At 32.6% G+C, this 18406-nt stretch overlaps 3 protein-coding genes across 3 annotated transcripts; 1 reads left to right on the forward strand and 2 right to left on the reverse strand.

Moving 5' to 3' along the window:
* Nucleotides 1-2201: 2201 nt before the first annotated feature.
* Nucleotides 2202-4534, reverse strand: LOC103493568 (uncharacterized). The gene has a single exon (XM_008454365.3). It carries the CDS (start codon nucleotides 3883-3885, stop codon nucleotides 2623-2625), a length of 1263 nt encoding a protein of 420 aa, XP_008452587.2. The 5' UTR covers nucleotides 3886-4534; the 3' UTR covers nucleotides 2202-2622.
* A 1281-nt stretch (nucleotides 4535-5815) lies between these two features.
* LOC103493567 (uncharacterized) lies at nucleotides 5816-8539 on the forward strand. Its single transcript, XM_008454364.3, has 2 exons — nucleotides 5816-7227; nucleotides 7566-8539. The coding sequence occupies exons 1-2, from the start codon at nucleotides 6318-6320 to the stop codon at nucleotides 8072-8074; spliced, it is 1419 nt and encodes a 472-aa protein (XP_008452586.1). The 5' UTR covers nucleotides 5816-6317; the 3' UTR covers nucleotides 8075-8539.
* Nucleotides 8540-9935: 1396 nt separating this feature from the next.
* On the reverse strand, nucleotides 9936-12183 carry LOC127150294 (14-3-3-like protein GF14 kappa). Its single transcript, XM_051087701.1, has 4 exons — nucleotides 12127-12183; nucleotides 11782-11916; nucleotides 10155-10316; nucleotides 9936-9953 (listed from the first exon to the last, which is right to left on the reverse strand). Exons 1-4 carry the CDS (start codon nucleotides 12181-12183, stop codon nucleotides 9936-9938), a joined length of 372 nt encoding a protein of 123 aa, XP_050943658.1.
* Between the last annotated feature and the right edge of the window lie 6223 nt (nucleotides 12184-18406).

Raw genomic sequence — 18406 nt, forward strand, 5'->3', positions numbered from 1 at the left:
TAAACACACACATTCACATATATATATAGAGTTTGATCTACACACACACACATATATAGTATATAGTATATAGTTGACATCTTTGTTTTAGATTTATTATTTTGAGAGGATGCTTTCTTCAATTAATTGCCAATTCTAGTATATGGTTTCTACTATGCGTTTTCATCCATGTTAGTATGCTTCTGGATTGTTTTGTGTTTTATATGTTACGTGGGTTTTGTTCAAATTTTCTCAATTTCTTCCCAAATTGATATAAGTTGATTTCATATTATTCTACTAAAATTTAAGTGAAAATCAATTATAATCCATCAATTTGATGGTATTTTGTCTATTGTGATTTTCATTTCGACAGGTTTTAGGGTTTCATTTCTTTTTCTTTTTTTTTCCCTCAAGTAGTGGACTATTCATTGCGAGTCTACCATTAATGCACTCGATCATTTCGACACGTATCTTGAGTCTATCGTCGACAGTCTCACCTCACTTCATTAATTAATAATATTATTGCTCTATTAGTGATATTATACTATCATATATAGCCTCAAATTTTAGTATATCGATGACAGACATATCTATGATATTAGATTTATCACTTATTAGACTCGTACTTTAGTCTATAAGATATTAATCTATCTTTAGTAGACTTTATCTTATATTTAACTTTTTACGTAATCGTAAGGTATTAGTTTATCAATAGAGAAATTTTGTGTTTTTCTTTTAAACACTTGATTTAGAAGTCTTTCGAAGTGTTAAAAATGATAGAGTTAATAGTTGAAGTTAGCTAAAGTGGCATTCTAAGATAAGTGGAATAAATTGCTTCTTCATCTTTCTTTTCCATTTTACAACTTTAGGGATAAATATACTTTTTTTTCCTGATGGTAAATTTAAATAAGTGCATACTTCTCTTTTTTACAACTTTAAGCATAGTGAAAATTGAAAGCTTTTTTAGATTCATTTCAAATATAACAAAAAAAAATCAAACTATTTACAAAACATCAAAGTGATAGGCTAAATAGTTATATTTGTAAATATTTTCGGAAAGAAATATGAAAACTTTTGAAAATCGGTGGAAAAAAGTTGTGTAGTTGAGCCAAAGTTTCTATAAACCACAGAGACAAATATGGAGAAACAAAAGCGTAGCATTAATTTTGAAGGAGTGATTCTAATACCCTGATTGGAAAAAAAGAAGGGAAGCTAAAAGAGGAGTAGAATAATGGGTGTAGATGTGATGGCACCACTCCCACAAAGATGAAGGCACCCATTGGGGCTTCTAATCATTGAACCTCTTGACTTGACTAATATGAACGACAATTGCATAAAGATCAATCTTTATATATCTTGTTGTTATTGCACTTGTCTTTATGCATCTTAATGTCATCGTAAATTTTAGTAAACGACACAATAGTATTGCACTAACCATCTTCTACTTAATATTAATATGATTATATGTAGATTCGAAATAAGCTAAGATGAACTTGATTCGATAATATTTTGACATGAACTACATCTGAAAGTCAGAGTTCCAATCGCCATACTACTGCTGTTGAAAATAAAAGGAAAAGAAAAACTTCCCTCCAACGATCAAACCTCTCAATGCCGACACTCACTTCCCCTTTCTCAGTTCTCACACGAAACCAATCAAATGGCGCCGTACAGCCAACTCCACACTCCTAAAAAGAGGCAGACATTTTGGACCTAACATCCTCTTCATTCCTTCTCCTCAATCTAACCCTCCAACAAAAGTTTGGATAACTATGAATCATTACTCGCATTTCAAACTGATTTCACAAATGAGACTCAAATCCAACATCATCTTCTATATTTCAATCTGAATTCACCTTTGACTTCCCTTCCTACCTAATCATAAATACAAGTAGCCACCGCTTTTTCACTTCATCAACATAAAATAAACAATTCTTATGCTGTAAGTAATGCTTCTGTTCTGTCTCCATTGTAAATGCCAAAACCAAATTGTGTATTGATGCTTATGTTTGACAAATGAGCGAGATCCATCAACATCTATGCCTTAATACATCTGCATCTTCCTTTATTAAATTAAATCTCTCTTCTAAATGATTAACCAAACCAGTTGAGAATTGAAAGAGCAACTCTTCTAGTCAAAAAGTCGATTAGGTCCAATATAAAGTCCTCAGTATCACATCGCAAGTGCCATAGAGATAACAAGTATTGAATGGAAAGCTAAATTTTTGGAGCATATGCAGCGGCCCCCAGTTTAACAGGAAGCACATATAACTTTTATATTTAGATGGAAGATCAGATCAAATATCAAATCATGCATCTTGGACAAAGAGAGGATGTCCATGTATTTTACATTATTAGATAAATATTGAAAAAAAGGGGTAAATGTTGGTAATGGAAAATCTGAACCTTCAAATGTGGAAGCCATGTAATCACCCAGCTGATATTGGAAGACTGGGGTGTTGGACAATGAATACATGACACCGCACATATCTTTGGAGATGCCAATCTTCTTACGCATGTTTTAAGCGAGCAATCAGGACATCATGAACTTCATCCAATAAAATAAAGATCCTTCACGATGAATGAACTTCGGTAAAAAAAATTCAATGTACAAATGAAATGTCTGATCATCATGCTGACATATCAGAAATACCCATCTTCCTCGTCACTCATCACTAGCAGATAGTCAGGTGCAACATCCTCTTCAACCCAATCATCATCTTCTTCTTCATCTTCCCCCTCTGAAAATGCAGAAATTCTTAACCCATTGAACTCTGTACTTGCGGAAGCAAGCTCTTCCACTACACTCTCCAAATCGCTACCAGCCTCAATGTCTCCATAGAAACTAGAAACTGAAAAGCCATCATCACCTTCATCCACTTCCTTGTCACTTCTCCTCATCCTCCATCTTCTGGGCACCAAATCCTCCTCTGTAACATCCCCATTTTCAACCCCCATCCATGGAACCCATAAATCTGCGTGCCTACCCAATGCCCTATCACGATCTCCCACCACCACAGTTCCCAAATTAGCTTCCTTAGCCTTCCTTAACATCTCCGAGAAATCCGAATCATCAGAAACAAGAAACATCCAATCAATACCACGACTCATCGAGTGTTGCATCTGTTTCTTCAAAGCCCAATCAGCTGCCTGAGGCTTATCCTCTACTGTTTTCACAAAAACCCCAGCACGTCTCAATTCTGAGGCCAACCCATATCCAATTTTAGGAGTAATCAAAGACCTCGCTGCTTCATTGTACTTGTGATTTCCAGATACGAACCTTTCCGTATAACGCTGTCGCTTCTTGCCCTTGAGAGACCTCATTCTATTCAATTTCTTCTGGCGCTCCCGTTCGTGAAGTTGCTTGAAATGCTTCTTAAGGTCTAGGTTTGTTTTGCACTTCCGACCGCAAACCCCGCAGACGTATGATTCGGACGGCGTGAACAACCCTTTGCGCTCAAGAATGTCCAATTGCCGACGCTCGCGGCGTTCTTCAACAACCCACTGCGGCAAATGGATAAAGGCATGGCGATTAGCGTAAGCCGACATGTCGACCACTTGGCCGAAGCGTTGCGCCACTCGTTTCAGCGCCATAGCCGCCTCGTACGGAGGCCCACGAGGGGGTTTGTTATCAAGGTCCCAAAGGACAACAACCTTGCTTTGTTTGGCGGTGAAAATCCCCTCCCTGTTCCTCACCATATCGATCTGCGAAGTCGACGCCGATGAAGCTCCGTTTTCTGCAGTGGCTCGGATTCTCCATCTACACGAACCCTGAAAAGTGGGTTTTACAACAATGGAGACCCTATGATTGAAATCAATTGCGTTATTCGAAAACAACAACTGAGATGAAGAAGGTAGTAATGGCAAAGCAAGCATAGGATTAGAGACGAAATTCGTGTTATTCATTGCTTATCCAAAACCCAGAAGGGTTCTCCTCTCTCACCGAGTCTCAGTCGCGGACAAACTTCGCGCGTCTTAATTGGGCCTTAACTCATATGTTTGGATCCGTAAGCCGTAATCATTATATAAGCCCAAGTCCAATAACGCCGGCCCATTACAAGATAATCCAGATCGGGCCCAATCATCTAAAATAACAACACGTGTCTTGAATTACTCCCACACACACACACACACACACACACACACAACATAACAACCATGGAATAAAATGAAATGAAATTAAATGGAAGTGCACATATTAAAATGATACACAGAATCATCTGATATTTGAGAGGGAAACGTGTTTATTCCTTTGTATTGAATTAATAAAAACAATAATCAAATTAGACAAAAGAAAAAGCAGATTGCCAGCTAAGGGAAAAGAAGAAGAAGAGGGAAAGTTTCAAAACATGAGATTCCTAAAAAGATATTATGCGAAAGCATATTATGTGTGGCGGCAAGATGCAGCAATGGAAGGAGAAGATTGGTGTCGGGACGAACGTGCTTCCCATCTCATTTAAATTTTAACCTCATGAAAAGAACCCTTTTCAAGAAATATCAAATTATATCTCATCCAAAAAGTTCGATGAAAGAAAACAATAAACAACAGTTTATTTGAAGACTTTGACTCCTGTGCTGTGCCAAATTCAATTCACAACAATAGTCTTTTTTTTCTTTTCTTAATTTTTTTTTTTTTTTTTTATGGGACATTTACGGTTCCTTAGTTTTATGAAAATCTGATGGTTAATTTTAAGATAGCTAGGTAGAGAAGAAGAAGAAGAAGAAGAAGAAGAAGCAGCAGCCAATCATTACATAAGAGGAATCTGTCTGCTGGAACACAGACATTCGAAATTGGAGTTGGCTCTTACTTGCATGGTTTTGCTCCTTTTCTTTATACATTTATTGAATTCTCCTCAACCCTTTTTTCTTTTTTTGCCATTTTTTTTTTCATTCATAACCCTCGGAATGTTTGCTTTCACCTTTTCTTTTTCTGCTTTTTTAAAAGGGTCACTGCCATTTTGAACACATTATATTATTAAGTTTTAGAAAGGGAGATCAGTTTGTTTGGATTTGATTTCCATCTAGTGTCAGAAAACAACAAAACTAGATTACTTTTAATTTAGTCTGATAAGATTGAGTACTTCAGAAATCATGGTTCCATATTCTCAAAGAAATTAAATTAAAGTAGGTCTCTTTGATTATGATGGCATATTATTAACACAAAAAACAATAATGTTGCTCGCTCTTTAAAAAAAAATTAAAAAAAAAAAAAAAAACAAAGAAAAAGAAGCCAAAATATTAACTGTGCATAGAGTTGATATTATCATTAATAATAGAGCTGTAGCTATACCCCTCCCCCTCCCTTGCTCATATGAAATTATACTACAAGACACTCCCCCACTCAATCATATCAGATTTTACATTAATTACTTTCTATCCCACACATTTTTTTACATTCTCCAACCACAAAATCATGCTGAACATTAGTAGTAGTTATGTAAAGAACTTGAAATCATGCCAAGTGTGTAATTTGGTAATTCAATTTTAGCTAGCGTCTCATCTAAGTTGAAGATGATCTCCACTAATTATTTATGGATCGAAAAGATGAAGACTCATTGCCGACTAATTAATATATTTTACAATTGTGCTTTCCTTTCTCATTAAACAAATGAAACAAATATTAAGAAGAAGAAGGGAAAAAAATTGAGTGATGAAATGGAAAATTGCACCAATTGATATAATAATATTTTGCAAAACTTTTACAAAGGCCATACAGAATGGAAGTCACTATCCCTTTCCTTCCATCTGTCTCTATCACAAAGTGGATTTTCAGCTTAGCCTTTTCTTTTCTTTTTTTTATGGAGGTTCTGAGTCATTTTCTTAATAAGACAATGTTGCGTGAAGACTTCAAGATTCTCCCACTCTAAATTTATTGTTAATTGAAAATTACTTAATTATGAGTTTAATTGAAATATAAATTTCCCATTTTTCAAAAAGAATTCCTGTTTATGGTAATAACTGAACTGTCTGAGGTAACATGAACAAAGGTTTATGGTGTTTTGTGTTAGTTTGTTCTTTAACATCCGCCGTGTACGGCGGAGTGAATCAGCTCATTTCATTTTTTCTGTCAGCAAAACTTTGTCGGCTAATTTGTATTAAATAAATCTTTGAGCTCTGTCTATTCCTTTCAACTGCTTCAACTTCAAGCCATGAGATGAGACGACTATTAACTTTCTTCTTGTTTGGAAAAGGTCTTTAGTCCACGCATGCCTTATTTTCTGCCGCCCCCATTTGCTTGTTTCTTATATTAACTTCCTCCGCCATTCTCTCTTAAACTCTATTTCTCCTCGAAAGTTTCTTCCTTTGTGTCCATTCCATGTAAATCACCTGTCTTAAAAATGGTGGGAACCTCTGTTGTTGCTGTTGCTGCCGTGTCTATTGCAGTTCTTGCATTGTTACTTACCGGATTGTACTTTTGGAAGCAGCGACGGGGGGGTATTGTTGAATCGGAAACTATTGGGAAGTTACAGAGTGTGGAAAGTTCTCAACAGAGATCAGGTTCTGGGGCTTTGAAGCTTCATCACCAATCTGAATCAGAGGGAAAAAGGAGACTCAGTAATTTTTACCCTCGTGGGGTTTCTCAAAAGACTTTGTTCAGTTGGGACGACAGCCCTTCGCTCGTTAACGATGCGGTTGAAAATGGATGGACCCAATTCGCTTTTACGGACTACACGTCGTCTTCTCCAACTTCAAGATCCCGATTGTTGGGTTTATGTTCGGCCAGTGAGATCGAGAAGGAGATACCTGATACGGAGATTAGCTGGGAAGTGAGTCCAGGATCGGCTGATTTTATGCAAAAGATTAGGCTTAATTCTGGGTTTAAGAAGATAATTAACAATACAATCTCTTCTTATCCTGCTTCCTCTGTAATCAGAACCGCTCTCCCATTGCCGGGACCTCCACTGGCTTCCTTCCCTCAAGAAGCGTATTTTGAAATCACGATTCTGAATATTTCCGGCGATGAAAATGAACCCACCGGAGCCGCGAAAGAAGGGGAGAGAATCAAACTGATACCCGAGAATCATAGCTCGAAGGCGAGTTCAGAGTCTCTGGCCTATTTTACATCGAATAACAAAGTTAGCAACGTTGAGGAATCAAAGCTCAATCGGAAAGGACAAGAGGATGAAATAGTTGAAGATTTGATGTTATCCGTTGGGCTAATTTCTGGTGGCTCCGCCCCTTCTAAACTTCCCGGCAGCTATTCGGGTAGCATCGGATTCAACTCCAATGGCTCAGTCTATCTCGATGGTAAAATCCCAAAGAAAAAAAAAGATCATTCAATTTCAATTATCAAGTATAAATCCAAACCCCCATTCTTCTTTACTGAAAATAGGAAACCAAAAGAACAACATTTTTTTTCCCTTGTGGACACTCTGCTTTAGTGTTTAGCAATTAAAATGTAAAATAAAATAGCATATAAAAAATAAAGAATCAGATTGTTTTGTTTAATACCAACCAACATTGACGAAAATAAATGTTTTTTATTTTGGTCATTATTAGGCAAGCTGTTTGGGCAGTACTACCAACTATTAAATTAGAACTGTTATGCTCTGTTCTAACTCTGTAATTGATTTTCTTTCTTTCAGGAATAAAATTAGTGTTTGAATCCGAAAAAGCAGATTGGGGAAGGCCGGAGAAAGTGATCGGATGTGGGTTTGATCCAAAACAAAAGAAAGTGTTCTTCACGGTGGATTCAGAATTAGTGCACGTAATTAATTGCAAGTCAGAGGAATTTGGGAGCCCACTTTACCCGACTCTGGCGGCCAACGGAGACGTTACAGTTTTGGTAAATTTGGGGCAAAGTGCTTTCAAGTATATACCAGCTCAAAGAACTCCAAATCCATGTTTCGTAAGTCCGCTTGTGAATAATACCGGTGGTTTCCATGGAAATGGGTATGAAGATAGCAGAGAGCTTTTCTCGATGGGAATGATCGATTCTCAGTGGTTTAGTCGGCTGACACCGAAACCCAGCAACAATCTTGTTGGCGATAATCGAGAGGACGATGAGTTGTCCAATGATATGGAAAGTTGCGATGAAATTGAACTTTTTGAAATTGTTGTGGAAGATGAGGAACGGATTGGAAGTAAAACGTAGAAGAATTTGGTTATGCGTTTTTAAACTGTTTTAACTAATCTCGGCCAATTTCAAAAAGTGAGATCTGAATTGCCCGAAAGAGAGAAGAGGAAAATGTAGTTAAAGGAGAAAGAACTGAATTGATATGAGTTTGTGTTAATTCTTTTGATTATTTGGATTGGGTGAAGGTTTGTTCATATGATTCCCATCTCTCCCTTCCAATTTGTGAGTAAATTCGGCTTCTCCAGCGGAACGGCAGCGGCAAGATCATCACACTGCCGGCTTCTTTGTGATACGATTTCTATTATTCAATAACTGAAAGTATTGCTTGAATCTTTTGTTGCGTAGTTGACGATTTGTTGCATTACAAACAACAATGATAAAACAAATATGGAAGGTGAAGGGTTTGAATTTGTTTAGGGTACATAGGTTCAACTATGGCGTTTGTAGTTATACGTTCCTTTAATTAAAAGTCGATTCATCCTATTTTATGTCTCAATACTTAGCACATACATATGGTTTTTACCTTCTTTCTTACAACTCACGAATTATGATTAAACAATTTAGTAAAATGCATGGAAATAGATGACGCTTGGTATATACCTAAGTATTTTTCTTTTGATATATGTGGTTGAAATTGTGTCATTATGCATCAATTTTTCTACTACTATATATGCTCCCATGTTAATATTTTAAACTCCCACCCATAAATAACCATACGTTAATGATTGTGAGTCTTGTTCTATTTCTAAAAGTGTTGACAAGATACACAATAAACGAAGGTATACTACAAGAATTTTGGCCTTTAATGTCGGTTTAAAACCGACATTAAAGGCCTTTAATGTCACTTGGCAACCGACATCTTTGTGAGCGTTATTAAAGGTCTTTAATGTCGGTTGGGCTTTAATGTCGGTTTAAAAACGACATTAAAGGCCTCTTTAATGTCGGTTTAAAAACGACATTAAAGGCCTCTTTAATGTCGGTTTGTCAGTTTTCAACCGACATCTTTGATAGTGTTATTGAAGCTCTTTAATGTCGGTTGAACTCTGATATGTCGGTTTAAAACCGACATTAAAGCCTAGTTTTTTTATTCATTTTTACAAATTTATTTTTATTTAATTGTTACATTATTGTCCTATAGACCGACATTGGGTCAATGTAGATAAATATGTTTTTCACACGCCAACAAATCAATGAAATTCATATTATGTTAGAAACTATAACATTTGTCTTTTACATTTGAATACACAAAATAAAATATTAATATTATGTTTATATATACATTCTACAATAGTACATGAAACAAGCCAAGCAAACAAATATCAGATTAGACAATGAAAAGCATGTTCAGTGTAATGAATAAATCTCAAAAATAATATTCTCCACACAAGATAACTACTTAGTGGTCAATCTGGCTAATGAGACACCTGAAGAGTGAAGGGCAATGTGGAATTCACGTTACAATCTTCAGAGGGGTGAAGTAGTTCCGCTGGACAATCAGAAAGTTCACAGTAGAGTCGTGGTCTCCTGCAAATTTATAGAAAAGTTAGGGAAACAAAAACGAAATTACTGATCTACGATCATACATTAGAAAACTTACGTCTTATTGGCTTTTGAATCGTGCGAAGGGCCCCGTATATCTGCCATATCAATGATAGCTCAGTTTTTCACATTTAAAAAAAATGATATATACATCTGTTTATTAACGGAAAAAGAAAAATAATTGACAAACATAACTCAGGCTCTGTAATCCACAATAACCAAGTACCAACCAATCAAAAACAAAGAAAATATGAAAATTTTTAGCCTATTGAAGTAGTAATGGGGACCGAACAACAGTAAAAGATGGATCAGATAAGTAGAGATGGATCAGATAAATTTTTTAGCCTATTGAAGAAGGCTGTAACATAGAACACGGAAACATAACAACAGTAAAAGATGGATCAGATAAGTAGAGATGTTCCGTAGCGATACAAAATCAGTATTCAAAGTCAATTCACTAGTCAAATGTTCAACCTCACAGGTCCATAAAGGCAGCACAAATTCAAAAATATCTCACTAATACCAAAAGAAGTAAAAAGAAAAAGCGAGCCACAAATACCTGAGCAGCCCTATAAGCCAGCATAGTATCCTCAGCAGCAGCTTTTCTCTCATCTCCAACCTTAAACTCCGCCAAATACCTATGGTAATCCCCTTTCATCTTCAAGTAGAAGACCTTAGACTCACTAGCAGAGGCAGATGGAATAAGATTCGAGTCCAAAAGCTGCAAAATGATATTGAAAGAAGATTCTGACCCAATACAACAGGTTCAAGATCAAGAACATAAAGGTGCAATAGACACTTTATTTACCTTCCCATCTTGTGATACTTAGCTTCAGCACAACCCTTTCTCCTTCATCACTTTAGTTTTCTTTGATTAATTAGTCCATAAATCCCTTAGGAGAAGAAAAGGTGAGTCATTTATAAAAGAGAATGAGGTAAGATATGAATAATTTACACCCTTCTCCAACATTCATTCCATGTACTTAGATATATCAATATACCAATTCATTAACTTGTCATACTTCACAGGAATTAAATATTTGTTTATTTATCTTGTCTTGTGATTTCCATTAAAGTTCAAAGTACCTCCTTTGCTTGAGGTTGATGACTCAAACTTAAAGAAAAACTAGAGCTCAAAAAGTGAATACATAAAGTGTTTTGAACATAGAATTGCTTTGAATTATGGAACAAAGTAAAAGACCATAAATGACCATTACGGCTAATCCAAACTCCTTTTCATAACTGCTTCTTATCTTACAAAAAAAGTGAAGGAAACTCACTAGAATTTTTCACAACCCAAAGAATTGTGTAGATGAACCAACACAGACCCATTGGGTTTATTTTTTGATCTTCGACAGTAAAAAGAATCCCCAGCTGGAACAATATCAAGAACAGCATTCCAACTTAACATGAAGATCAATGGAATTAAAAGAAATATGAGTTTATTTTTCATTTAAAAAATGGAAAAAAGAAATGAACCTTGCCGAACATGTTCTGCAGATATAGATGTTGATTTAAGGCGAGCTTGTATCAGGTGAAATATCAAGTCCTAGAAGATAGAGATCCTTTAATAGTAAATCTGCACTTTTGAAATGGAGGCCATTGATGCCAACTTCTTTTGCAGCTTCTACATTCTTCTTTCTGCAAGTAAACTTGTAATTGGAAAGAGTGGGGGACCATTTCATAAAGGCTAAGAATTCATGCTTATTTACTAATCTTTTTCTTTGTTGCTAGTATGATTTAATAAAAGGTTTTGAAATCCTAACCAAACTTTGACAGTTAAAAGAAAGAAAAAAAAGGTTCAAATTTTTGCTTTGGCTTTTACAGTTGGATTAAGATTTCAATTTGTTTAGTAAAAACAATTTTAAGAAACTAAGGAAATCTAGCTGTGGGTAATTTTATAACCTTTTTTTTCCTATAAAGCACAGAAGAAAGAGATGAAGTTCTTATATCCCTTTTTTACTCAATCCAACGACTTGATGGGATGTTATTCAATTGCTTCTTCATTTTCATTAAAACATTCCTCAAGATAAGTGACTAAATCCTGGCAAGAGGCATTCTTCTATGCAAGAAGGAAACTTCGACACAACAAAGAAATTTATATTAGGAAGAGTATGCTAAAGCAGTTAACTTAAGAAATGCATAAAATCTACACAAAATAAAATAATTGCACATTGTTATAATACCTGCATCGACGATGAATAATTTTCCCGAGCTTTCGTAATCCAACCTCTGGATAGCTTCATTCTCATTTTCCCAACATGAAATACATGAACAGAATTTGATGCATAATCTTGTCCATTCATTTGGGATATTGTTACCTGCAGATTAAATCTTAAACATCAAGGATGATTCAAAAATCTACAAAATCTTAAAGCGCCCGTGAACTTCAAGTGTAACACTAGGGGTGTGAATTTCTCTATTAAAAGCAACATGGAGATTAATAAATACCAAAAGTCTACGACAAGAAAATTAATTGTGGACTCTAAGAACACATTATTTCTCTCAACAGGAACACTGAATTAGCATACCTCTTTTGCAGCATCAATATTTTTGCAATCAAAGGTTGAATCGAAAACATACGCCATTGCACTCTACAATTTCCACCAATTTGAAGAAACATGTTATTTACATTGAGAAAACAAAAGTTACCTAACCAACCAAAACAGAAGCCAATTGCTACCAGTCCATTCATGTTTGTCATGCTATAAAAAGAAAAAATTTCTAGTACAAACTTGAAATGACAATCACTATTGCATACAACCACAACTAGGTTGCTAAATCAAACTCAACCATATAAATTTCCCTATATTTTCCAAAACCTATTAAGTAATCTTTCCTTAAATATAAGATCTCATAAGCACCATAATGGACAATGATTTTGATAATGAAAAAAAGAACATGAACCAAGTATGGATACAAAAAAAAACATCACATTATAGTAAAACTCAACCAAGAATTAAAGTATACAAGGGTTCACCAAATAAAACTTCTAATAGCTTGCTCAAACTAATTTAAACTATTTCAGTAATCTCCCACAGACCCACCTCACCCCAGCCCACATTCAATCGATCGGTTAAATTTGTTTGCTCATACTACAAATATAAAGAGGGGGAAAATTATACTGTAACTTCACATTTCAACTACTCTGAATCTGACAAAGAGTTAAATACAATATGCAGTTAGCTAAAACAATCCCTTGAGCAAAAAACCCCCCAAAATTTCAAACCATACAAAGTAAATAAAACTAAAAAGAGAGACAAATGGGAAATCAGAAACTTCACCAAATTAAACTTTAGGTCAGCGATGCTCTTCCAAGGAAAATGTGAAATTAGATGGATCTCTGAATCTCGTGTCGGAAATGAAGCGGAAGATTCAGAGAAAGATGAAAAGGACAATGACGGAAGAGATAGAGATGTGGTTTATGCGTCGTCTTCCATGCCATCGTCGCCAAAAAATGCTCTCATTCCGACAAGGTGTAGATTTACACCAAATCATTCGTCGTTTAACGATAACCGGTACCAGAGTTCTTCGATTACAAGTGACAGAACTATCGAAGAAGAAGAGAAAATAGAGCGGTGATTCAACCCTAAACCCTAAAGTGAGATTGAGAAGAGAGGGAAGAAAGGCGTGAGAGAGTGAACGAAGGGCTGAGAAGAAATCGAGAAATAGGAAGAGCAAATGAGTTTTAATTTGTCTTCTAATTTTATTGATTTAATTTAACAAAATTAAAAAATAATTAAAGAAATTAACTATAGCTTTAATGTCGGTTTAAAACCGACATTAAAGCTCCTTCTTTGATGTCGGTTTAAAACCGACATTAAACATCCGCGTTTTGAAAAACGACATTAAAGATCCGTTTTCATTTTTTCCAACCGACATCAAAGCCCATATTTCTTGTAGTGGTAGTATAAAAATTTGTTCATACAACAATAACACGAGAAAATTTTCTTGTAACTATTCATTAAACTAATAACTAAATACTAGTTTGGTGATCTCAAAAAAAAAAAAAAAGTAGTTTGTGATCGTTTGATATTTGATTTAATATATAAATTGAAGTTTTTTTAGTACAACAATTGTGAGAATGAAGAATTGAATCTTTTATAAAGTATCATGTCGATTAATGTTGAACTAAACTCATTTTGGCTTTTCAAAATTAAACTTTAACTAAGAATTCAAATACTTATATATGAAATATGAAAACTATGTTCAAATGAGCTCAACTCCCAAAGAATCTAAAATATTAAAAAAATAAACAACTATTAGCGACCATGAAGCTTTATTATAAGAGAAAGAAAAATATATAGAAATAATTATAAGAGAAAAAATAATAAAAAAGAAAGAGTTGAATAAATTGTTAATTATAAAGAAAAAAAAGATAAATATATAAACAAAGTATAAGAATAAAAATAAATAAAACATAGGCCAATAAGAAAATGAAGGTAAATAGAAAGAAAATAAGAAGAAGAATAACTAAAAAATAAAAATAAAAAAGGTTGAAATCCAAAACAGTAACTCTTGTTGTTTGAAGTATGTGTCGTTACGACCAAAGCATTATCATATGCTTCTGTTATTTTGTTAGAAGAGAAAACAAAATGGATGTTGTAGATCTTTTAGTTTCTTTTTTTAAGAAAAGATGAAGGGCAAAAGAAGTGGTGGCTAGAAGTTAAAGGTTTAGATAAAGAAAGAGAAGATACGAAGGTTGTAAAATCTTTAGGTTTTTTTGTTTGGCTTTTTCTTTGTGTTATGCACTCCCCGATGAATGAAGAAGAAGAAATTATTTATAGCAAAAAAAAAATTTATTCAAATTGCTAGTTTTTTTTTTTTAATTTGAAATAATGTCAACTTTGACCTACACCTCAAAATTTAATAAGTTGTCACATTTAGTATTTCTCCACCTAGCTTAGTTACTTTTCCACACAACTTTAGAAGTATTTAAATAACATTTTTTAATAAAAATATGGTTAATCACAAAATTAAATTTAGTAAACTTGCAAAAAAAAAAAAAGAGTCCAACTATTAAATTAATTTTGAATAAGATCGGACAAATTAGATGTATACAACTATGAATAAGAAATTGTGATAAAACAAATCCAATTTTCAAAAACAACAAATTTAGAGCTTGTTCGGTAGGAAACTCAAATTTTATTTTATATTTTATATGAATATGGATTTGGGCAGGGAATCTTAATCCTGTTTTCAAAAACTATTTTCTAGTTTTGGTAAATCCAAACAACAATGCAAGTTCTGTTTCTAAAAGATTTCTAATTGTTTTTATTGCTTAATATATAACATAAATCAACCCAAGTTCCAATCTAAATTGTATCTGCATTTCCAAATAGAAATCCTTTGGCTAAAAAGGTTCAATTTTGGAATTAGAAAGTGTAAAACTTACACGAATTAATGAATTATCACATTGGTATTAGTTTATTATAAATTTGTAACATTAATGTAGCAAAAGTAATAATAATTTAATTTAGTTTTTAAAAAATTATCACATTTTCATCGACATCAATGTTTTAAACTTTTGACTATGATGAATTATGTTTTTGTATTATTTCCAACAATGAGATTACGTTGATTCATTGACATCATTGGTAATTATAATATATGATATTTTTCAAACAAATGATTTCTTTGTGCTCGAGTAAACATTCACAAGATGAAGGACCTAGAAAAATGATCATCATTAAGTAACTAATAAAGTCAACTTATTTATCTGGACAATTTTGGTTTTATTGAATAATAAAAAGAAAACAACAAATAATTATTTTGGTTTAATTCTTAGGAAAATTTTCAAATGTTTATTTGTTTTCGTTGGAAATTTTCAATTTTATAACATTTGTATGAGAATCGAACATCTAACTTTGAAGTCGATAATACAAACTCTATGCTTATTCAACTACATGCTTCGATATGATTTATATATTTAATGTATATTCCTTTCTTTTAAAGTATTTTATCAAAAGGTCAATTAAATAACAAAAAAAAGGTTGCATATTCTAATAAGAGGCAATATATAAAGTGACCTTTCCTAGTTGTCAATTTCAATTTATGCATAACTTAATGAGAGACGTATAAATATGAATGTCAAAAGAAATAAAAGAAGAAAAAAAAATAGAGTCAACTTTGTTTATTTGTTATAATCCTCCTTTTATTTTTTTTCTCTGTTATGTTTATTTATATAAATTAACTTAATTTATATAAAACCAACTTCCTAGTTGATTGATTAAATAAAATATATACTAAGCAATCTGATTAAAGTAAAGGATGGTTGTAAATATAGCAATTATATTCAAAATAATTAAGTATATAGCAACATATTTAAAAAATTATAAATATAGCAAAATCTGTCAAAATCTATCAATGATAAGAGTCTATTACTGATAGACCATGTAACAAATGTTGGTCTATCACTGATAAACCATATAGCAAAGTCGACTTTGCTATATTTACAATTTTTTAAAATATTGTTACATATTTAATAATTATTCTAAAAATTACTATCTATTATAATTACCCTATAAGGTATACATTATCGATTTTTTTTTAAATCATTATACAAAGATATAGATTAATTCAATTTTTATAAATATAATTATTAGCAAGAGATTTTGAATGATACCATAAATTTACCTGACCAATTTGAAAAATAATTATTTTAAATAAATTTAGAATATTTAATGAACATTCAATATAATGTTTTAAGTGTATTTTAGATAAAAGAAAAATGATTTTTTAAAAAAGATTTTTTTTTAGTTTAAAGGTATATATATAAATAGTGAGAAATGATAATAATGACATAAATGCTAATCAATTTGGTTAATAAATGCTATTTATTGAGGCTTAAAGCTTTTATTTAATTACTTACCATCCATTTTCATATCAAATTATCTTACTGGTTTTTTTTTTTTATTTTTCTATGTACTTTTTATTGTGAGAGTGATACTAACTCAGCAATAAACAATATGTATTTATTTGTCTTTAAATGGGTTTGATTTTTTTTTTCTTTTTTTGAATGTTTACAATGATTGTACTAGAACAATAAAATTAATTGGACAATATATATATATCTATGTGTTTTCTTTTTCCTTTATTTTTCATGAGAAAGCTTCAAATAATTGATTTGGGATAACAAATAGTTAAAAGGCCAATCTCAACAAGTCAAAGCCCATACGTTCTTTTGGGCTATTATGCCCCCAAATATGAAAAGATAGACAGATAAATGGACTACCAACTTTTGAATAACATCTTCCATATGCCAATATTTATAATATAGTTTATGAATGATAAATTTATATATATATATATATATATATATATATATATATATATATATATATATATATATATATATATATATATATATACTTTAAATCTAATTGTTACATTTGTAAGTTAATCTTTATTTGACTAAGTACCTTTTCTGTCTAATCCTTACTCGACTAAGTGCGACTAATTTTATAAGACAATTATTGAATCAATAAATCGCAAACATAGAAAGGAGGAAATTTGGTGAGGTGGGATTAGATGGAAAAGGCAGGGTAGAAATCCAACCATCTAGTTCCACCTCTCAATCTAGGTGGTAGTTGTCATTAAGGTGACATTTGAAAAATTGAACATTGATGCTACTTGGAATTATGTATCTAAGGTGGAAGGTCTTGGCTGGGTGCTTCAAGATTATTAATTGGATCATATGTCCTCTTGCTAGTACAAAGTTTATTCCTAATTACAATGAAGTTAAAACAAATTGAAGCAATGACAATTTATCTCGACTCGGAGAGCATTCGAATCACTTGGCATAATTTAACTGTTCAAAGGTGGTCCATATGATGAATAACATTAGGATTAATATTACAGAAGTCTCCTTCTTTATTGAGGTAAAGTTATAATTTTTTTGTCCCTTCATATTAAAATGGTTTAGCAATACCCTCTTGCATCTAAAGCTTTAGAGGAGCACGAGTCTAGCGAGTAGAGAGAGTAGACTCATACTGTCTCTGTTAGGTTGTTTGTTTAGTAGGATTTGTTTGTGTTGTCTTTAGTGGAGAAAGGGAAAAAGAAAAGAAAAAAAACTTTTGGGCTCATTTGTTTATATTATTGATCATGAAAGAAAAATAATGGAGCATAGGATATGTCAGAGTTGCAAGAAAATGTAGCCCAAAAGGGAACAAGAGGCCCAATGGTCTCCCCTCCATCATACTCTCCTCTGCATAGCTCACCCAACTTGAGAAAACTCCACAAATTATTATTTTCTTTCCAAAATTTGCCATTAAATGCATTCATATTTTCAAGTAAACAATGAAAATTAAAAGGTCTCTGCATTTTCATTTAGAATCTCACATTTGTAAAATCGTGCTTCTTACCCCCACCTTTCTTTATCATATGCTTTTAATGAACTTAGATATATGTCCTTATAAAGAATATCAATCAATTATAAAACCACATCTTATGAGTTATGTGTAGAGACTAAACAAGGAATCCAAGAGATATTTGATAACCATTTTTTTAGTTGATATTCGTTCTTAAAATGTCTATTATAATCTTCTCACCTTTCTTTATCATGCTTTTATTTTTCTTTAAATACACTTAAATATTTGGTTCCATTTAAAATAATAACATTTTTTTTAATTTTCAAAACTTTGACTTGAATCTTGAAAACAATACTACTAAAATGTTGAAAAAAAATTAGTAAATGAAAGTAACGTTCGATAAGTGTGTAATTAGAAATAAAATCAAATAGTTATCAAACAAAACCCTTAAATTTTAGTTTTGATATTTTTTTAAATCAAACTTTATAAACGTACATATTTT

Source organism: Cucumis melo, chromosome 7 (genome assembly GCF_025177605.1).
Source record: "Cucumis melo cultivar AY chromosome 7, USDA_Cmelo_AY_1.0, whole genome shotgun sequence".
In the NCBI taxonomy this organism is placed as follows: Eukaryota; Viridiplantae; Streptophyta; class Magnoliopsida; order Cucurbitales; family Cucurbitaceae; genus Cucumis; species Cucumis melo.

Bases quoted from the DNA above. Each gene is read 5' to 3' on its own strand.
- LOC103493567 (XM_008454364.3), top strand. From the start codon at position 6,318: ATGGTGGGAACCTCTGTTGTTGCTGTTGCTGCCGTGTCTATTGCAGTT. The intron at 7,228-7,565 runs GTAAAATCCCAA...TCTTTCTTTCAG, and splicing joins TGGCTCAGTCTATCTCGATG to GAATAAAATTAGTGTTTGAA.
- LOC127150294 (XM_051087701.1), bottom strand. From the start codon at position 12,183: ATGGCGTATGTTTTCGATTCAACCTTTGATTGCAAAAATATTGATGCT. The intron at 11,917-12,126 runs GTATGCTAATTC...TTTAATCTGCAG, and splicing joins ATATTGATGCTGCAAAAGAG to GTAACAATATCCCAAATGAA. The intron at 10,317-11,781 runs GTATTATAACAA...ATCATTTTGCAG, and splicing joins ATTATTCATCGTCGATGCAG to CTTTTGGACTCGAATCTTAT.
- LOC103493568 (XM_008454365.3), bottom strand. From the start codon at position 3,885: ATGAATAACACGAATTTCGTCTCTAATCCTATGCTTGCTTTGCCATTA.